This window comes from Marmota monax, unplaced genomic scaffold, assembly GCF_021218885.2.
Source record: "Marmota monax isolate L192 unplaced genomic scaffold, Marmota_monax_Labrador192_F-V1.1 WCK01_AAM20220418_F8-fsc00027, whole genome shotgun sequence".
Taxonomy (NCBI): Eukaryota; Metazoa; Chordata; class Mammalia; order Rodentia; family Sciuridae; genus Marmota; species Marmota monax.
In genome coordinates, this window is record NW_026694617.1 from 952,040 (window position 1) to 975,000 (window position 22,961).

At 31.2% G+C, this 22,961-nt stretch overlaps 1 protein-coding gene across 3 annotated transcripts in view; it reads left to right on the forward strand.

Moving 5' to 3' along the window:
• The window catches only part of Phf14 (PHD finger protein 14), a 193,273-nt gene that overhangs the window by 33,536 nt on the left and 136,776 nt on the right, over positions 1-22,961 (forward strand). For all 3 annotated transcript variants that reach the window (XM_046422440.2, XM_058572102.1, XM_046422441.2), the window contains exons 6-12: positions 4,550-4,661; positions 8,883-9,020; positions 16,574-16,720; positions 17,306-17,576; positions 17,879-17,985; positions 19,059-19,154; positions 21,076-21,179. In XM_046422440.2, coding sequence (XP_046278396.1) covers positions 4,550-4,661; positions 8,883-9,020; positions 16,574-16,720; positions 17,306-17,576; positions 17,879-17,985; positions 19,059-19,154; positions 21,076-21,179 — 975 coding nt within the window. The remainder of the gene's footprint in view (positions 1-4,549; positions 4,662-8,882; positions 9,021-16,573; positions 16,721-17,305; positions 17,577-17,878; positions 17,986-19,058; positions 19,155-21,075; positions 21,180-22,961) is intronic.

Genomic DNA, 22,961 nt, shown 5'->3' on the forward strand with positions numbered 1-22,961 from the left:
TTAAGCTATGATAAAAGAGTAAGCATAAGATATAAAATAACTGAAAAGAGTACCCTGCAGATGGAAGAGATTATTTAAGGATAAAATTGGTAAAATGACCTCTTCCTCCAGATCAGACTTCTTGGAGAAATTGTAGTGGTAGTCTACCGGATGCTAGAAACATTTCCTTCTTTGCCTGTTAGTCTTCAGTTCTTGGCAAGTATGTTGCTAGGTGCATGTTGAGGGGGAGCTACACTGTTTGAAAGTCTGGGTCATATGGTATCTGTTAAGTGAACCACAGAAAAGTGACCTTCATGTTGGGTCAGGGCTGTGGGGTCACTGAGGGACTGAACAAGTGGTTGGGGCAAAGCAAATGTGCTCCGCCTATTTCTTCGGAGAAACTCCTTCCTTCTATGCTCTGTACCTTTGAATTATGATGCTTGCTACCATCTAACTCACTACAAGGGAATGTGAAGGAGTTCTACTATTGCAGAACAAGTATTGAAGTAAGAATTTGGAACTGAGAGGAAATAACTTGATATCTGGCACTCTTATGCTCTCATGCTGTTTTTCTCTAGTGTCACACTCAAGGTTATTATCACATTTGAGCAGTTGTCATCATAATAGTATTGACATTATTTGTGCTTTTTCCCCAGGAGGCTGTCACCTGTGGCATGTGACTTAAATATGAGAGTAATTCTCAGTTTTTTGTTTTGTAGATCACTTATTCTTCCTACACTTCCCCCACAATATGAGAGGAAGTGCTAAGTTTTTATATTTTTGTCAAATAAGTTATTTTCTGTATTTTTAAAAATATGGTTAATATTTTAACAACAAAACAAGTCAATAAAAATTGTCACCAAAACATTGAAAAGGGTGACACAATTTGTTCCAAAATAAAGGATAGACTTTAATAAATTTTACCTTAATTAAACATATTTTTCTCATTTTACCTCAATCAGTGAGCAGACTCTTGAGAAATGTTATATAAGATTCCTGGGATAGCCTAGGATCTGCCATGGGATCTTGGAGAAAGAACCTTATATGTTGATGTCCGGGAAAAATGATAAAAAATCTTACCTGTCTTTCTTCATCACACCCAAAATTAAAAGATATATGATTGACATAGACATGAATTTGTGGTCTATATGAGAGAAATGGGCATGCTTTTATGTTTGGTCTGACTTTGGCTAGATTTAGGGATTGTATTGAAAGCATGCGCTTCCAAATTGGAGTACCTATATTTGGATTTTTTTTTTTTTTTTTTTTTTACTAACTGTGGTGTTAGGCAAGTGCTTTAACCTTTTCAGCCTCAGTTCCTAAGCCTTGTTGTAAGGATTAAATGAGATGATTTATGCAAAACAACACAGTTTCTGGAACATAAGCGGTCTTACTTGTACTTTTGCTGCTGCTGCTCTTATTGCTTCCTTTTTAGCAGTATTACTCCACTTTTTAAAGATAATTAGCTACTGCATAAATTCTTTCTGGTTACTCTTCCAATCCTGAGAGTTGAAAATTATGGCGACAAACTGTGAACAAGTAAGGCAGCTTTTGGAAAATAGAGCTTCTTAGGAAGAGATTTGTGTTAGTATTTGCTTTTTTTCTTGTTAACACTTTAAAAGTTTTATTGAAGAGCTGCCTTTTCATGTTTTTATAATACACAAAACTTATGAAGTCCTTTCTAAATGTGGAAAAGGTAAACCTCTTCAATCATTGAGATTTACTGAGAAATATTTGTATAGCTAATACAAATATTATGAATATTACATGTTTAAACACTTACCTTAATTTGCAGCCTGGCAAAAAAATTCTTGTATATACTATTAGAGCATTTTGCATTGATGTCCACATTCACATATAAGCTTCAGTGGAAATTATAGTTCTTGATGTATTTTGCATAATGTAATATCAGTTTTGATTCAAGGCATAAAAAGCCAAGAAATTGGACAAACCTTTTGATCTTCTACCTTTAAATGGAAAGCAGGGAAAAGAAAGAGTAATGTATGGAAAGAATGAAAAAGGCTTTGGAATTGACTTCTATCTCATGGGTTAATAAGACTTTTTTTCTTCTCTATTCTTGTTGGGAGCCACAAGTTCTGCATACAAAATGATGTGATTTAATGTGAGAAAACCATCAGGATATTCTAGTTATTAAATTTTTATTTCATTTTCTAGGGAGAATATTTTACCTTTTTCTTAAATGATCTTATATTATTGATTTTCAGAAATATTAGATATACTTCCCTTCTTTAAGTCTTTTGTTAGTTGACTTCTCATCTATTGTGAGATGAAAATATCACTCTGAGCCCTATTCCTTGATTTTTAAAATAATTGTTGTGGTGAAAAAGGCAGTATTGAATTCTTTAGGTCTTAATTCTGTCACTTACTAGCCTTGTTATATCTTGAAATCATTTAACTCTTTTGAACCCAGTTTTTGATATCCAAAGTAAGAACAATCTACTAGTCATAGGAAACTTTTTAGTTTTGGTGTATGTGTGTGTGTGTGTGTGTGTGTAACTAGTGTTCTCTGAGTAAAGACAGTGAGCCAGACACTGTGCCACAAGCACTTCACATTCATCTTTATAACTTTCAAACTGCTTATGCACTGCTCTGTACCTGATGGACACTTAGTAATTGATTATTGATTGAGGGAATGAAAATAACATACTGGAAATGAATTTATTACATATGCTAAAAAGTTACTACATATGAAAAGTATTTAAAAATCATTTGCTCAATATAGTTTATGTTCAGAAATGAGTCTTTTGAGAAACATTTCTACTTAGTCTGGCTTATTAAAATATATACATTTAAAAGGATCTGGTAATAGTTTCTATTTAGAATGACATTTTTTATTGTTTTTTGGTGGTTTCATGTGATGCTTGTTATCTGCTCTTTTCACTAATCAACAATCTGTCATCATAGCTGCAAGCAAAATGGATGGTAAAGTAACAAGAAAGTTTTTTTTTGGGGGGTGTTGATTTTCTTATTTGTTTTAATTACAAAGTATATGCTGCTAAACATGAACACAACAGTATTTACTAGTATTAAAAAGAACCAAAATTGTCTTAGTAGTGGTTTTTCACTGACTTTGATATGTACTTTAATAAGAATTCAAGTTGGTGTCCTCACATGAGTGGTTGGGTGAAATGGTATACACTTTTGTGCCAATCACACTGAAGTGGCAGTTTAAAATTTGTAGTACTTGTGTGACTTGTTCTGAAACATTTTAAGAAGGTCAGTATAAAGCAAGCAGCCAGCTGTTGAGCTTATCAAAGATAAACTCCTACAGAATACAGAGACATTTAATATATCAGTGGAGCATGAAAAAACTGTACAAATTAAATTGAGAAAGCAGCTGCTTGTTGGAAGATGTGTATATTCATATTGAACTCCACAGGATGGTTTTGGGAAGTTGAATTAAAATGTTCTATCAAGAAAATTTCAAAAGCCTTGATTTTTTTTCCAAATAAAAATAATATTTTTAAAGATTTGCAATTATTTTGGTCACTATATCTATAGATGATTCTTAGTCCTTAAAACTCATAGTGTACCACAAAACCAGACCCTGTAGTTGGTACTCACATCCTCTCAAAGGCGATAAAGCAAAATTTGTTGTTAATATAATCACAAGGTTAGTGGAGATTTGCCATCTCATCTTACAGAAATGATATGGATGTACTACCTAAATTTCGAAGATGGTGATTCAATGTTTTGTTTGGTTGTAAGCAAACAAAGGATGTCTAATATATTAAGAAATGCTTCAGATTACTTAAAAAATGAAATCAGAACCAACTCTGATTTTTTTCATTGTATTGAAACTGAACATTTTTTGGTTTCATTGTAGTGAAACTGAACATTTTTTGGTTATGTCATCATTAAAATATATTTGGGGCATATACGTTTTAGTACATAGGTGGTATGATGAACAGATGAGTTGAGTGAAAATGTGACTTCCTTACATTGTTGTAATTTCTGTACCTTCTTGCAGCAATAAACTTTAGCCTGGCAAGAAAGCCAAATTGTAAACCAAAACTATTTTTAAAAAGTGTCCTTCTTAAGGATTACCCAAGAGCATTTGGAAAAGAGTAACATTAAAGAGCAGTTACTTCAGAGTAATTTCACAGTTCTTCAATTAGCATCTTTAATTCTTAAATTAGGATCCTTAATTCTCCAAGTGCTTACAGTAATGAATATGAATATTTTTCTATGCATATGAAAATGATGTTTTATTTGAATAGTAGTTTTATGCAAATATTTCAGAATAACAGATAAGTGCAAAGTGCAGTGATTTTTAAGTGAAAGGTAATTATAGTTGTTAAAGCTAACTTTTGGCTGAGTTGCTGAAAAAGTAATACTCATTGCAGTCATTTTTTTCTGTACTAAATTGCTATTATTCTGTACGTATTCTATATTCTTCAATTATGTGTCTGATTAAGATTTTTAACATTTGATCACAGATTTCTTTTCAATAGTATTTTAAGATAGCATATTTTAAATGTTTCTTTTTTCCCCTGTGAGAATTTCATGAAAGGATTTGATAGCAAACTCATATCTTCTCTCCTTATAGATGGGTTCACATTGTTTGTGCTCTGTATGTTCCTGGGGTAGCCTTTGGAGATATTGACAAATTACGGCCAGTAACACTAACAGAAATGAACTATTCTAAATATGGTGCCAAGGTAAGAAAAAAGTGTTTTTCATTATCTAAATGAGAAAATTTTTACTTGTTAGTGTCCATGGTTTTTTCTTTATGTTATTATTGACTACAAAAGTGCCTATTAGCAGTGGCCCTATGTGCTGAGCCCTTAGCTGCCAATCATTTATTATTGATAATACTTTCCCCCAAAACTAATAATGTGTTAATTCTTCCATGTATTGTTAACTTAAAATAACCTGTGGTATAAAATGATAATTGATACTACTACTGTTTCATTGGCATATGACATATTTCCTAGTTCACAGACCACAGTGTTTATAATCAGTTGTATCAAGTGTAATCTTAATTTCTGACTTTACTTTTGAAGTGAAATTTATAAAAAATTATGACAAAGAAATAAGAAGTACCCCCTTTTTACTTAGGTTTCAAGAATACACTTTATTTTTATTACTACATAATCTTCTGCTTAGTTTGACTCTCAGCCTTGATAGTTTATAAATTGGCTGTTTTTCATCAAACTCTAAGATCAAGGTACTCACAGATGGAGTCTGGTGAGGGCTTGTTCTCTGCTTCAGAGATGGTGTCTTGTGGCTTCTGTGGCAGAAAGGGGCAGTCTCTTATAAGGGCACTGATTTCATTCACGTGGGCTTCTCAGAAATAGCTACCTTTTAATATCACATTGGGTATTGTGTTCCTACATATGAATTTTTGGGGACACCAACCTTCCAGTACTTATTTTGGAAATAATGAAAATTGAGAAATTTGACAATTTCTGATATTATATTTTATGGCCACATATAGAAAGTCACATAATTGTAGGAAAAAAATCTTAGTTCTTTTAATAAAGGGCTCAGTTTTCTTAAAGACCTGTTAACAGATACTATGACACAGGAAATTATTTTGATGAGACTAAACTTTTTGTTGTTTTCTAGGTAGATTACTGTAAAAGTAAAGAAAAACCTTTCATATTTTTTTTTTTTTATTAAATACAGACTGGTATTGTAAGAAAATCTTTCTGATTTAACAGAGAAGACCAAATTCTAGTTTGCCTCATGTTATTGTATTTTTATATTTAATACTCAATTTGAAAAACTTTTAAGGAATTTCCTTCAAATCTTAGCAAGCTCAATCACATATAAAATTCCTTTCCCAAAATTTGTCTTCTACAAACTTACAATTTTCTTATATCCGTTCAGTTTTTGTTCTGTTCTTTATCTCCTTTCTCATTGTAGAATAGTCATTCTACAGTAGGACAAAACTTAATTTCTTTAACAAAACATATCCCTATAAAAACATAGCCTTCATATCTTATAGCTTCACTTAACCAAAGCAGAGTTTCTCTCTTATTATTTTTAGGTATAATTATCACAGATTCATTAGAATTCTAATTATTAGTAACTTTAGTTTCTAGTAAAAGCTAGGAAGTGAGCAATTGTGATTGCCTGTCACATGTCAACATTCTTCAGCTTAACCCTCATAATTTCTAGAACCACATGCTTCTAGAAATTTTAAAGTCTGCTAAAATTTTAAAATCTGCTTCTAGAAATTATGAGTGTCATTTTTCAATGTGGCATAGCACATGTTTACTAAGAGACCCACATCTTTATAGTTTCTTCATACGAAAAGCCAAAAATGGATAAATTCATGTTTGTCAATTAATATTTTAGTATTTTATCTTGTCCGGAAATGATCTAGTTTCCTTTTTGAAAATGATCTAAATATTCTGTGAATATTCATCATTTAACTTCAAGGTTATAAGTTACCAAAGAGATTTGTGAACCATTTTTAAATTGATAGATTATTGACATCAAACAGTGATAGTCGTATTCAAGTTATTTGCCTGTTAGCTATCTTTACAGGCAGCCTTCAGGAAAGCAAGGATCCTGAAATGTTAAGTACATGCAATTTTTGTTTTCCTGCTGTGCTTTAACTTACTGATAGTTGCTAAAAGACTTTTGCCTTCTGTAAGGAATCTTTTAGAGAAGTAGTTTTTGATTCATTTATCTTTTAGATGTTTTTTTTTTATATTGATCAGTAACAACATCTCATTGTTTTTGAGTCTTTTTGGGTCATTACTTTTCTAACACATCTTGCTAGTGAATAATTTTGTCAAGATTACTGTAATTATAAATTGTCCTTAATAAGGAAAACACACATATTTTTCCAAATATACATAGGTTCTAGGCTTGTTATTTTTGTAAATAGAATTAGCTGGTATCTCAATTTGACTCCCAGACTCCTTAGATTCAGAACCCATTTTCAGAAGGTACCTAACTGAGACCTTAACTGAACCTGTTATTTATTGTATTCAATCCGGTCCTGGATCCAGTTTGATTAAAGAAATCCCTAAAGTTAGAGAGGTTAAAAACTCATTTGCAGAGCCTGAATCTGAGAGGAATTCACCTACAACCTCCAGTTACAAAGAGAGCAGCAGACATGCTGGTCTGATCTTTACCTGGTTGCTCATTCTTTCTGGGGATTGCTAAAGGTTTCCTTTGGATCCCACTTCAGATAATAAAAATAATTAAAAATCTCTGGATATAAGTTTCACCTGGTATATTTGAGCATTAAAAGATTTATGAATTAGGCAGCAGTAAAAACTGGAAGAGGTTCAGAGGGCTTTGTTTTAGCAGTATTAGCTCCAGGCTTAATGCAGAAGCAGAAGAGTTACTTAATGGATTATAGCCATGCTTACCTATAGAGACGTGGATGAGGTCTAGTAGAAAGCCCCAAGTTATATATAACTAAAGTTTAGTTTTCCTTTGTGATTGGCTGAAACTCTGTTTTTTAAAGTCAGATTGTTTACAAGGAATTCCTCTAAATTTCTGTTTGCTTATGTGAGGATTTGGGATACAGAAACAACAGGAGCTTAATGATCTCTTGCTTATTTTGCTTTAAGAAAGTATCATTGAAAAATGGAATTGAAAATTATGTACAATCTAGCTTATAGATAAAATGGAACCCATTGTTGTTCACATCTATATCCAGAGCCTTGTTCTTATTGTTTTTACTCATTGCTAATGTTTATCCTGGTGCTGTCTACCCATTGAGTAGTCACTATTATAGTTTTCAAACAGTATCTACAGTCTGATGAAACTTTATTTTTGCATGTTTCCCTCATATTTAGTTTACTTAGAATATATACCCTGAACACTTCTTTGTCTATTGGCAGTCTTTCATGGTTTAGTACTTTTTTTTTTTTTTTTTTTTTTAGTACTGGGGATTGAACACAGGGGTACTTAACCACTGATCCACATCCTCAGCCCTTTTTAAAATTTTATTGAGAGACAGGTTCTTAACTGAGTTGCTAAGGGCCTTTCTGTGTTGCTGAAGCTGGGTTTGAACTCATGATCCTCCTGCCTCAGCCTCCTGAGACCCTAGGATTACTAGTGTGCACCACTGTGCCTGGCTTAGCAGGTTTTTTAAAATGAAGATTTATGTTACTAGAGCAATTCATATTTCGAGACTAGACTCTTTTGTTAAGATAGTTAAAAGGATAAAAAATAAATTTAATTGGAGGATTTTTAACAATTTAGCAGTTTATACTTTTCTTTTTATGGTTTTTCCTCTTTATATATAAATAATGTAAATAATTTTCTGTGTTGTGTATCACTATCATTTTTCACCAGCTTTTTAAATCTAAAATTACATTTAGTTCTTTTAAAAGTGTTTTTAAAAATGCATCATTTGTTTGATTGCATTAGTTTTTTTTTTGATGAATAGTCTCTTAATTATTTTTATTTTTCAAGCAAGATTCTGTTAAAAGTTAGTATAGGTTAATGGTGGACTTTGAAGTAAGATTGTCTTGGTTTGAAGCATGACTCCCAATTATTTTTTTTGTTATATGGGCAGGTGAGTGAACCCATCTCTACCTTAATTTTCCTATGAGTAATAGAGGAGTAATTATAACTCACTCCTTCAATATAATAGTTGTGTTAAGTGATTATATATATTAATATATGTAAAGTGCTTAGAATAGTGCCTGGAACATATTAAGTGCTCATCTTAATTGTTAATTGTTATCATTATATTATTGTTATTTAAGTTGCATTTTGATTTATTAAAACTGTATAGAGAATTACCTTTTTTTATAAACTCCTGGCTTGCTTACAGTTATGACTTGTGTTGGTACTCTGTTGGTTTACTATTAATATTTCTTTAGCATTTAGCATTTCAAATGAGAAGTATCTTTGTTTTAGAAATATTTTTTTGCTGTGGGAATTTTCCTATTGTTCTTTTGTAGGAATGTAGCTTTTGTGAAGATCCTCGTTTTGCTAGAACTGGAGTTTGCATTAGCTGTGATGCAGGGATGTGCAGAGCTTATTTTCATGTGACCTGTGCCCAGAAGGAAGGTCTGCTTTCAGAGGCAGCAGCAGAAGAGGTTCGTTAATTTAAATTGTAGGTGGTGAATGTATTCATAATACATAATTCTCATGACACTGTTATGTTCTATAACAAGATACAAAACAAAAGAAATTTGAAAATTTATTAAAATCTTTCTTACATCACTATTCTAAACTTTAAGAGTAAATATCTGAGTTTTGTTAATCTTAAAACTAGTTAGACTTTTGGGAAACATTAAAATTTTTATGGTGAGATCTAACAGATAACATGATACACAATCCCAGGTGTTTTAAAGCATCAAAATGCCAGCATATTTTATACAAGAGTCTGCAAATATATTTGGGTAATTATCTCCTTGGTGTGTTATTATCTTTTTACCAATAATTCCATTGTATTCCTTAAAGGTTTACTGGCATTGGATTAGGCGATTATTTGTTTTTGAAGGGTATTTTGGGAACATCTTAAGATTCTTTCAAGGAGTTAAGATTCTTTCAAGGAGTTAAGATTCTTTCAAGGAGTGTGAGATTGAAACTATGTTTACAACAATATGAAACCATTATTTGCTTTTTTAAAATCTGCATTTTCATGAGTAGTAGAGATTTCCAGAGAGTACTCACAGCATAGCAAAATAGCATCATAAATATTGAAACAGTTTTGAGAATCCAGTTATCTTTTTTTATGTCATCCATTTAGACATTAAAAAGAATTACAAAAGTAAAAAAAAAAAACAGTGCCTCTTCTCATTAAATTTTTTGTGTAAGTTATAGTGATTTTAATAAAATATGTATTTATGATAAGAGGCTTTTATTTTAAGATTAAATTCATGAACATTAAAAAATTTCTCAGTTTTAATTTATAATATAATAACTATCTAAATGTATAACTCATAAACTTTGGGGGTCTGCAATAATTTTCAAGTGGTACAGAGTCCTTAGAGCAGGTCCAGTTGATTTTTTTTTTTTAATATGGGTATTGATTGAATGTTTATTTAGTAATTTTTATGATGTAGTCATGATAGCTCTACAGTAATATGTAAACCTGTTTTTGTTATGTTCCTTCTTTTATTAGGTGAATTTTCAATATCAAAAATATATGCTTGGCTTTTGTATTAGTACTTTTCTTTCATAGCCAGGAAACAAATACAGATAATCTGATGAAGAAAGTTTATTGAAAAAATGTGAGGAATATATTTCTATTTTATTTTTATTTAAGTGGATCTTATAGGAACATTTTATTTTTAATACATATATATCTGTCTTAATTCCAAGCTCTGATTCTGAGGAGTGTACCTTGATTAATTGGTGAAGGATACTGGATGAACATAGTATTTTCACAGCTATTGGGTAGAACAGAGTTGTGATTCTACATTTGGGTTATGTGAATTAGTCATGGCTATCACCCTAGATGATGGAAAGAAGTTTAGAAATATATAGTGCAGTATAAGTAAGACTCAGAGTACCAGATAAATTCCCAGTGAATACTAGTATCAGAGAATCTGTAGTTTAAGCTTAGTTGTATACTGGAAAGTTGAGCTTTGTAGTTAGGACATTTCTTTTGTAGTCATTCTTTTCAGACTTATTGAGTGCAGAACCTTTTATATTATGGTGGTATTATACTTTGCAGTGAGCCATATATAGTCCTTTTTGGAAAGAGAAAAGGTCTTGAAGGAAGTGATTTAAAACATATTTACATTTGTTTTTGGTTTGTGTTCTACAGAGAACTGGAAAATAATAAAGGTTTCTCAAAAGTGTTTTAAAAAAGTCAAGACTTTAAATTAATATCAATAAGATTTGCTTTTGATAGTAATATTTCTGTTAAAATGAAAGTCATGATTGTATATTGTTATAGATCTGTACATTGGGATTCATGGAATGTAATAATATTTTTTAATTAAGAAACATTTTAGGACCAGAGGTGGAGTTCCTTGTTAGAGTGCTTGCTAAGCATGCATGAAACCCTGGGTTCCATTTCTAGCATCACAATGAAAATAAAAAAGGAAAGAAGAAAAAGAAACATTTCAAATTAGAATGGATATATTGCTTGTAAGCGTATCTTGCCTTCTATATCAGTTTTATATTTCCTTTGGCTTTTCTGGGAAGCAGTTTTATTTCTAAAGACTTATCAAGTTGGATTTCTTACTTTTTCTATGGCAGTTTTATACAGGCAATTAAACAAAGGTTGAAAAAATAGTATGAATACCTCAGGTTCATCTGATGATATTATACACCTTAACACACTTTTTATGACTTTTCATAGCCTTCTGCCACAGTGCTTTATCACAGTGGTGAGGAAACATTTGAAGTCTTTATTCTTTTCGATCCACTTTGTAAATATTTCAGATTATTTTAGAATAGTTAAACCAGGTTATGACACAACCTGTGTTACTGAAAGCTGTTGAAACCATGTTATGACACATGTTATTTTAAAAACTGTGCTCTAGCACAGGTTTAGTTGTGAAGACTGGCATTTCTGTCATAATACTCTGTAGTTAGTCTTAACTTATGGTACCATGTAGTTAGTTTTAAAGTTACCTGTATTCCAACTAAACCTATATAGTAATTTCTTCTGTGATTAAAATACAATTTTACTACTATTGATCAGTGTTGTACTGCTACCTAAAAAATTTTTCTTTGAAGCAGTATAAGATTATTTGTAGGTTTTATTGATTTTTCCCGCAAACTTTGAAGACATTCATGAATTAAATTTTTAGGGCTTGACTTTAACTGCTGAACTGGTACCTTAATATGGCTAGGAGAACTAGAATTGGTAGGAATGAACTCTTGGTGCAGTTTAAAGTGAAAGGTAGAATTGGATATTTTAAAAGTGTTTTACAATTATTGATTCACACACATTTGGTATGAATGATATGTCAGCTTTTAATAAGCCTAATTCCTAACACTTTTTTTTTTTTGTAAAATCTGATGCCAAAGGTTAATTTTGTTCTCCTGGATAAACCTTATTTGCTACATTATTATTATTTTTTTAAGATAAAAGGTAAATACATTTTATAAGAAATATAATTTAAAATATACTAAGTTGCTTAATATAAATTTAGATTCAATTTACTCTGGTTTCAGACAGTAATTTTATGCAAATAATAAGAGTGGTTTAAGAATTGATAAAATAGGTCTGGAGATATAGCTTAGTGGGAGAATGCTTGTCTAGTATGTATGAGGCATTGGATTTGGTCCCCAACACTGAAAAAAAAATGGATGAAATATTTCACCTGTAATTAACCATGTATGGAGGCACCCCACAGAATGGGAGAAAATATTTCAAATTATGTATCTGATAAAGGATCACTATCCAGATTATGTAGAAAACTCTTAAAACTTTTGACAACACCACCAATAACCCCCCAAAAAACTTATTAAAAAATAGGCAAAGGAGTTTAATAGATATTCTTCAAATCAGTGAAAAGATGCTCAATGTTACTGATCCTTAGGGAAAGCCAAACCCCAGTGAGGTGTACCACCTCACACATCTGAATGCCTACTATCAAAATAATGATAGAAAGTAACAAGCACAAGTGTTGGTGAGGGCATGAAAAAATATTAAAACCCTTGAATCCTCTTGTTGGGAATATTAAATGGTACAGCTCCTATGGAAAAAAGCATAGCAGATCCTCAAAAAATTAGAAATATAATTATCGTGTGATCAGCAACCCTGTTCTGGGTATAAATCTAAAAGAATTGAAAATAGGGTCTTGAAGAGACATTTACACATGTATGTTAATTGCAGCATTATTTATAATAGGTGAAAGCAATTGGAATGTTCATTCATAAAATAGTAAAGAAAATGTAACTTTAAAAAGGAAGGAAATCCTTTAATCTCCCATAAATGGATGAATTTTAGGACATTATGTTTCATTAAATAAAGCCAGTTACAGAAAGACAAACTATATGATTCTGTGTGATTCTTTATATAGCATCATAGTCATAGAGACATAAAGTAGAATGGTGGTTGCCAGAGGCTGGGAGAGAAAGGAATGGAAAAATGTTGTTCATAATCTAGAATTTCAGTTTTACAAGATAAAAAGAATTACCGAGGTGAATGGTAATGATGGTTACAAAACATTATGAATGTATTTAATACTTCTGAACTGTGTGCTCAAAAATGATTAAATGATAAATATTATCCTAGGTTTTTTTCTTTTAACTTTTTCTTTATTTATGTTACTTGTCATTAGTTATACATGACAGTGGAATGTATTTTGACATTATACATATATGGTGTATAACTTCTCATTCTTCTGCTTCTACATGATGTAGAATTATGTTGGTTGTGTAATCATATATATACATAAAAAAGTAATATCTAATTCATTCTACCATCTTTCCTATTCCCATTCCCCCTCCCTTCCCTTCATTTCCCTTTGTCTAATCCAAAGTACTTCTCGAAGAGACTTCCCTGCCTCCCTGGCCCCTTATTGTGAGTTAGCATCCACAAATCAGAGAGAATAGTCTATGTTTTTTGAGGACTGTCTTATTTCACTTAGCATGATAGTCTCCAGTTACATCCATTAAATGAAGTGTCAAATTGCTATAATTTCATTTCTCTTTATGGCTGAATAGTAGTATTCTGTTGTGTATGTATACCACAATTTATTTATCCATTCATCTGTTGAAGGGCACGTAGGTTGGTTCCATAGTAATAGCTATTGTGAATTGTGCTGCTATGAACATTGATGGGCTGAGTCACTGTAGCATGCTAATTTTAAGCCCTATGGGTATAAACCAAGGAGTAGGATAACTGGGTCAAATGGTGGTTCTGTTTCAAGTTTTCTGAGGAATCTCCATATGGCTTTCCAGAGTGGTTGCACCAATTTGCACCCCACCAGCAATGTGTGAATACCTCTGTATTTAATAAAAATGCCAGTATTTTTTGTTACTTGTATTCTTGATAATTGCCATTCTGACTGGTGAAATGAAATCTCAGTGTATTTTTAATTTGCATTTGTCTAACTGCTAGAGATGTTGAATATTTTTTCATATATTTGTTAACTGATCATATTCTTCTTCTGTGAAGTGCCTGTACAATTCCTTTGCCCATTTATTAATTGAGTTATTTGCATTTTTGTGTTAAGTTTTTTGAGTTCATATCTACCTATCTATCTATCTATATCTAAATATATCTATCTCCTGGAGATTAGTTTTCCACATGAGTATTTTATCTCTTTAGTAAATTCTGTATTGTAGTAAAAAAAGATAAATATTATGTATTCTTTAAATTTTTTTTAGTAGTAAATGGACACACACATTTATTTTGTTTAATTTTATAATGTGGTGCTGAGGATCGAATCCCGTGCCTCATACATACCAGGCGAGTGCTAAAACCCCAGCCCTCTTTTGTGTTTTTCTACAATAAAAAATTGAAAAAAAAATTGAGCCATAAGATTTAGGGAAAAATGACCAAGTGATGAATACCACATGCGGAAATGTACCTTCATAATTAAGTTTGAGTACAGTACAGATAGATACTTTTTTTTTTTTTTTTTTTTTGGTACCAGGGATTGAACTCGGAGGCATTCAACCACTGAGCCATATCCTCAGCCCATTTTGTATTTTATTTAGATACAGGGTCTCATTGAGTTGCTCAGCGCCTCACCGTTGCTGAGGCTGGTTTTGAACTCCATCCTACTGCCTCAGCCTCCCGAGTGGCTGGGGTTACAGGAGTGCGCTACCATGCCCAGCTCAAGGACAGATAGTTATTATCCATGTGAAAGATATTCACAAAGAAACATTGGTTACCTTCAGTTTTTATATAGCTATGATTTTGTATATGGTATAGGTTAAAATATGTGTATTTTCAGATTCATTTTTCTCTTTTAGTGTCAAGATCCCAGATATGTAGACATTGAATTTACATTAAAAACTTTTCATCTATAAAAAAATGTTAGAAATTTCAAGTATTGGCATAAGAAATTAACAATACTTGCCCCCAAATATTTTTTTTTGTTTTGGTCTTTATTATCTGGATATTTCAGATTTAAGGACAAAACTCTTTAAGAACTAAACTATAACCATAGAATAAATAACTACCCATAAAATTTCATCAAGGTTACTGCAGGTGTTGCTTATGTTTCTCTTGCCTTTAGTTACTTATTAATACATTTAATGTCATGTGTGGAACATATTTGTCCAGTTTATATGTTAGTCCAGAAATATAACTTGACAAGCACTTATGGATAGAAATACAAATGTTGGTCAACTTCGGATGATGTTTTCTCCTGGTAAACCCATCATAAGTTCAAAGTCTCCTAAGGTTTTCTAATTTAGTGCCCCTAACCTTGTACATTGATAGTTTAGCAGCATAATACACTGTAGAATTTGAGTTGTGTACTCTTCTGATCTCCTGGCTGATTGGGAGCTGTGACTCATTGCTACTGCCCAGCATCTCAAGAGTGTTGTACCATGTATCATTGGCCTGGGAAAAGATCAAAATTCAGAATCTGAGGTAGTTTCTACTCAATGTGTATCATTCAGTAGAAATGACTTTTACATCATTATAAAATGGAAAAATTATAAATTGAACTATTATAAGTTGTGGATTGTATATGCAGACACTATTTAATATATTTTTTAATTTTTTTTGTTGTAATAGATGGACAGAATACTTTTTATTTTATTTATTTTTTTATGTGGTGCTGCTGAGGATTGAACCTAGTGCCTCACACAGGGTAGGCAAGCACTGTGCCAGAGCTACAGCCCCAGCCCCCACTATTTAATATTCATGTTCTAAAATTCAATTGTGTTAGCTTTCCTTTACTAAGACAAATACCTCAACTTCTAAAGGGAAAGGTTTATTTTGGCTCATGGATTTATTGATAACAGTTCCCAAATATTATTATTATTATTTTTTTGATGCTGGGGATTGAACCCAGGGCCTTGTGCATGCAAGGCAAGCACTCTACCAACTGTGCTATATCCGCAGCCCAGCAGTCCCTACATATTTTTTTATTGATAGGGTCTTGCCTTCTTAATCTGTTTTTGTACTGGGTAAGATCTGCCTACACAAACCATGTAGAAATTGTCCACTTAATCTGTGCTGATTAGTCCTATATTGCTGATTAGTCCTAAATTGCCATTTGTTGTTTAATAGTGTTAATCTATATATTTTAGCTTTAATATTTATTGATAGTTTCTACCTAAATGTATTAAAATCTTTTTTGTTTTAAACTGTTTTTTTTTTGTAAAGAATATACAATATACCCAATTTGATTTCAGTATTTTTAAATCCATAAGGCCCTCTATTTTATTTTTTTTGGTGTTTGGGATTAAACCCAGGTTCTCGTGTATGCAAGGCAAGTGCTCTCAAACTAATACCTCCAGTCCTCCATAAGGCCCTTTAAAGAAAAAAAATGTTATTTCAAGTCAGTAATTTGAAGTTGACATAGTAATTTGAAATTGGATTAAGTTCTAAAGCAGTAATCTTTATCATGATGTATGAAAATGACTTCCACAATTTATTACAGAAGTAACCAACACTAGGAGATTCTTCAAAAAGGTAGTATTGTTCTTTTGTGTGTTTTTTTTTTTTAATGACCCATTGGAGAAAACTATTCATTTTCCCCTCTTTTTTAAAAAATAGGATATAGCAGATCCATTTTTTGCTTATTGTAAGCAACATGCAGATAGATTAGACAGAAAGTGGAAGAGAAAAAACTACTTGGCTCTACAGTCCTACTGTAAAATGTCTTTGCAAGAGAGAGAGAAACAACTGTCACCAGAAGCACAGGTATGGGAATCATGCCAAAGTCATTTTGTTCCTTTTAAGATTAAGGATTTCAGATCTTGCGCATGTTTGCCGATGATATCTAAAGTATAATTTTGAAATTCATTTATTGAAGTGGTTTGTGATTTAAAGTAAAATGGTGAGTAGAGTTTGTTATTGAAGATTGTGCTCCTCATCTAGTCAACAAAGCAGCCATTTATAAAGTATATTTCCAAAGAAGAGTGTGGCAAAAATTATTTTATCAGTACAATTTCTTTTTTTTTTTCAATTCAGTTCTAATGTTCATTTATGCATAGGATTTGATCAGTTTGCCCATTATTTATAACATATTTTTGGGTACATTAAGTAAATCTGTGGAAATTATTGCCGTAATTGAGAAGCTTCAGGACAGTATTTATTTGGTGAAAATTCAGTTTATTTTAATCTCAGAATAAGGCTATACTTTAAGGACCACTGATACATATAATTTACCTCAAGTAGGAGTTTTAGTTATCTTTACTTTCTTTAAGTGTAAAAGTTTAAATCAAAAGGAGTATGTTCTATTTTTTTTTTTTTAACTTTTAAAATTTGTGTACATTTCTTTTACAGGCAAGGATCAATGCCCGGCTTCAGCAATATCGTGCCAAGGCAGAACTGGCTCGATCCACTAGACCCCAGGCATGGGTTCCAAGGGAAAAATTGCCTAGACCACTCACTAGTAGTGCTTCAGCTATTCGTAAACTGATGCGGAAAGCAGAACTAATGGGGATCAGTACAGATATTTTTCCAGTGGACAATTCAGATACTAGTTCTAGTGTGGATGGAAGGAGAAAACATAAGCAACCAGCTCTCACTGCTGATTTTGTGAATTATTATTTTGGTCAGTATAGACAATGATAATGCACATTTTTACTGAGAAAAATATGCTAATGCAAGTATTTTATGCTATTAATTTTTAGAAACTCATTAGCCATGTTACTATATCAAAATAAAGGCATGTTTTTTTTCCTAAGTGGTATATGTTTGTAAAAATCTAGGTTCATGTTGTTTTCTATATACTTAAAAGTGTTTAAATAATGCAGGTTTATGTGATCATCTCTATAGCTAGTTTCTTTCTTTGTGTATTTTTTATACCAGTTTTTACTTTCTACTAAAGTAAAATTGGATATTTAATTTAAATAGAGAGAAATATGCGCATGATTCAAATACAGGAAAATATGGCTGAACAAAAGAATATAAAGGATAAATTAGAGAATGAGCAAGAAAAGCTTCATGTGGAATATAATAAGGTAAGTTGGCTCCAAAACACATAGCAGAGTATCATAGATCTTATGATTTCTTTTGTGATTCTGTAGGAATTCCATATATGTCTCGTTTTTGAGATTCTAGAGCTTTGAGGCTCTTCTCCCCTTCAGTACATTTATTATCATCACTCTCTCACTGAGTAGTTTCTATGTGCCAGGCATAATTCTGATCTTTTTATATATACCAACTCATTTGCTTCTTACCTTAATTTTGTAGCATAGATAATGATTATTGCTAACATTTTCAGGGAGGAAACTGAGTCCTGAAAAGTTTAGGTAATTTGCCCAGGCTCACATAGTAGTAGTAGTCAAGTCCTAGAGTTGGAGTTCATGCATCTGACTTCATTCCTTATTCCTAACATGCACACAGTATCACTATAGAGCTTCTCTAGTTTGTAGAAAAATTTGAAACTTATTTTTAAATTGTTGTTTTTACCTTGAGTTGTATTGTAACATAACTTTTTATATGGAAATACTTTTCAATTTAAATTTTCAGTGTACGTTTCATTCTGATGAGGAGAGAAATAATATATATAAAAACAAAATGTGGCTAGTGTCAGGTACTTAGTAACATAAGCAAATAAAACTAGTATTAACTTATTGTTGGAGAACATTTCAAGTGAATTTAAAAAATAATAAAAGTAAGTTTTAGTGGTCAGCCAGCCACTGTAGTAACAAGATTTGGTTAGACTCGGAAGACCTGGGGATTCTTGGTAGTTCTGTGATCTTAGCCAGTTTACAAAGTCCTTTGATTCTTAGCTTGATCATGGCGAAAATGATAGAAATATGTCTTGTCGGAAGCAAGGATTAATTAGCAGAGTATTGTAAAATTATATAACAAACTATAATGAAATATATAACTGTGTGTCATCATAAGACAGAATGCTTACATTCTGTTGATGTTTGTAATTAATTGGATAGCCTTGTCTCTCAGAGGTATTATGACTTGAATATTTTTAAAATATATGGAATTTAAATGTAGATATTGCATATTTATTGATAAATTATTTAAATTCCTACATAAGGAATTTTACTAATTTGACTTACTCACTTTGTAGCTATGTGAATCATTAGAAGAACTACAAAATCTGAATGGAAAACTTCGAAGTGAAGGGCAAGGAATTTGGGCCTTACTAGGCAGAATCACAGGGCAGGTTAGTTTCTTTCCAATTGCTTTCTTCAATTCTTATGCACTCTCATTTTCAAAGACTAGGTTTCTGACATGACTGTCACTTCACTAACTGAAGAATTTTCTTTGATCAGAGTCTCATCCTCTTGGATAATGATTTCTGCCTGAAATACATCTAAAGCATTGGAAGCTGCCTACTGAAACCTGTAGCTTAATTTCGTTGTTTCAACTGCTATCTTGCTTGCAAAAATTTTTCATTTGCTCAAACTGATTGACCTGTCATTTATTGATGAACTAAGATTTGAAGCATGAGTTCTGCCACATTCTTTTTTATACCACCTTCTTTTAAAATAAGTTTTGGATTTTTTGCCATATTTTTTCTTTTATGTTCTTGTGTTATATTCAGTTCTTTATTTTATTTGGGTATAAAAATTTAAATGTAAAAAGAAACTGCAGAGAGTCATTTTCATGTTAATTTGCTTTTGAGCTGTGTAAAGGATAGTTTTTCAAACTTAAGTGTAGTTTTTCCCCTTCAACAGTAGCTATTATTGTAGTTGTAAAAAAAAGTCCTTTATCCTCAAATACTTTTAGCCTGTTAAAGTTCTTGGTGTTGAAAAAAATATTGCTAAATGAAATTTTTTAAATGCCATTTTTAGTACCATGTAAATAATTAATAAGTTAAGATTTTTTTCTAATAATTTAAGAGATATTTTTAAGGATGATTAAGAACCAGTACTTCTAATATAAAAGTAGTTTTAGGACTGGGGATGAAGCTCAGTGGTAGAGTGCTTGCTTAGCATGTGGGAAGGACCTGGTTTCAAACCCTAGTACTACCAAAAAAAAATAAAAAAGTTTTATTTGTGGAGAATTTTTTTTTAAAAATATATTTTTTCATTAATTTTTTAAGATATTTACAAAGAGTCAAATTTATCACATAATTTGTGTAGATGTATTATTTAATGAACTAATTCATTCTGATTTTTATTGTTTCATGCTAGCTTTTTTGTGAACAGAATATTCGTGGTATAATCAAGTATAATCAAGAATAATTTATTTTTAAAGATGAGAATGAGGAATTGGCTCTGAAAGAACTAATCTTTATTCCTGATGATAGATTGTTGGTGGGTTTTTGAAGATTATGGTGTGTTTTTGTATTTGATATTTAGAGAAGGTAATGTTGAGCGCAAAGCTTTAGTTTATTTACCTAGTTGCCATTACATTTTGGCTGGAATTGCAAGTTTGTCTCAAAAGAATCTCCTATTCAATGTAAAAAATTATTCACTATAAAAGACATTTTTATTTATTAAATGACTTTCCATAGAGGCTTACAAATTTCCTTGTGCAAATATACAATGCAAAACTGAAACAGAATTTGTTTGTACTGTTTGCCTGAGACTTTTTTTTTCCAGTTGGCTGAGCAGATGTGGACCCACCGGGCCACTAAGAAATGATTTTGATAGATGGTTGCTGTCTGAGAAGCCAGCATTCTACAGATTAGTAGAAACCCAAAGAGAATCTCATACACTTTTGTTGGAGAATTTGGTCCAATAAGATAATTTTTCTAATTAACCTATGGAGCACCAATATTGTTGGGATGTTGAGGAAAATAAACGGCTTCGATATTTTTTTTGTCAAGTGAATTATGTTATTTTTTTTAAACCTCCTATACACTATCCTCATCTTTCACTTTTTCAATATAAAGTAATTTAATTTTCATAATGTTTTAATATACCACTGAAAATGGATGAAAGTATGTAATTATAGGTTTCTAATAGAAGTGATTGTTAGACAAAAACTTATTTCTTTTTGCCAATGTAATAGCTGGTAAAGCAGATTTCCCCTCACTATCCTAGTACATTTAGTTGGCTCCAGTGGCATATAGAGGAAAATGTTGCTTTATATTTCATCTTTAAAACAACATATACTGCATTTGTTCAAATCAATAGAAGTTGAACATACCAGCAATTTTGAGAGCACCCAAGGAGAGAAAACCAAGTAAAAAAGAAGGAGGCACACAAAAGACATCTACTCTTCCTACAGTACTTTATAGGTAAGTAATGAAATTATAATAGAATAATGTTTTATATTTTTTTAGCTAATATTTGTAAAAAATACTTCAAATATTTGAGTGAATCATCTCCATACAATAATTTAAATTAAATGCATATGAAGTTCATTTGATCAAAGATGATTTCAAGGTTCAATGATAAGAGACTTTTGTTTCTTTTAATGAGATAAAGGACTTTTTATATCTTTTAAGTAATTAGGGATATATCTGTATAAGCTCTATGTAAGTGAGTTCTATTTGGGGAATTGGAAAGATGCTTTGAAAATGTGATTATGGTTTAAATAATTAAAGCAACACACTTAATAAATGGACATTTACAGTTTATTTTACTTGAATGAATTGTGAAGTTTTGTGTTTTTAAATAGTTATAGATATCATGTAGTGTGAATCTACTGTCTTTGTAGGGAGTGGATAATGAAGATAAATTTTAATTTTGAGGCTATCTGTACTCTTTTTGTTCAGTTGCAATAATTTTGTTTCCAGAATATTTTTGTTCTTTACTTTTTATGTTCAATATTTTTACCATGTTCACCATTATATAATAATTTTACATAGTCAAGACTTCTATTTCTAAATTGGGTACAGTCTCACTTTTTTTGGTGTAATTTAGATTGATAAGTGAGAGCAGTTTAGAAAATGCTGTTGTTTATATGTGTGTATATGCATACAGGTGTCCATACACATAGATATATACCTATACCTGTGTATGTTGTGTATACACGTCTATATAAGTACATAAATGTGCTTCTCATAATGTCTTTCTTAGAAATAGAACAGTAGCAACAGTATCAGTCTCCATAACTATTTTCAATTCTTTATTGGAGACTTTCTCCACAGGTAATAGCAAATAATTTCCTTGAAATATGGAAACGGCCCTCTGTTGTCTTAATGTATAATATAAGCATAAGCATGTAATCGTTATGGCTTTCCCAAACATAGCTGGTTCATTTGAAACCATCATACTTCTGACTTTAATGACTACATGTCATTTTTGTTTTAGAGTATATTTTATATTATTTTTCTTTTTAATTCTGAGATCAAGTACTAGTTTTGGCTTTTCTTTTGGCTTCTTCCCTTAGGAGTATTAAGAAAGAACCGAAACATTATTATTTCTTTTATTTTTTCTATGAATGAATGGTTCTTTTAGGTTCTTAACAACTTTTTCTTCACTCTGTACATTCCCAATATAAATTAAAAAATATACACTAAATTTTCAGGTCATGCTGCTTGTATTCTCAGAAGTAAATTACCTTTTCTACAAGAAAAATTAGATTCCTGAAAAACAAACAAAAACAATAAAGTCTAAATATAAGTAACAACAATTGTAAAACCCTTAATATTTGTAGAGCAAATTAGTTGATATTTTTTAGGACTCAAAATCTGATCTTGAAAAGAGACTTAACTTAAACATTTAGCTTATTTATATAATTCTGGCTCTTAGCAAGGTTTATAATGGTTGAAAGTAAACTGAATATGTTTGTGAAGTAATTTCTTTGTGGTTTTAGAGAAGTTTTTGAAAATTATAAAATTCTTTTATTTCAAAATTAGTTTCTATAGAAAAGTTAAACCAACATTAAATAGTCTTTAAGTAATAATTAAAATTAAATGATGTTGAGAATAAATAAGCTTATGTGCTATTTTGAAAGGCTTGACTCATTTAGGTTTATACCAGATCCAAGCTATTTTTTAACATTCTCAAAAGTATTTAGAACTAACAGTTACTGACATTATAAAAAGACCTGTGCTACTAATAAAATATCTTCT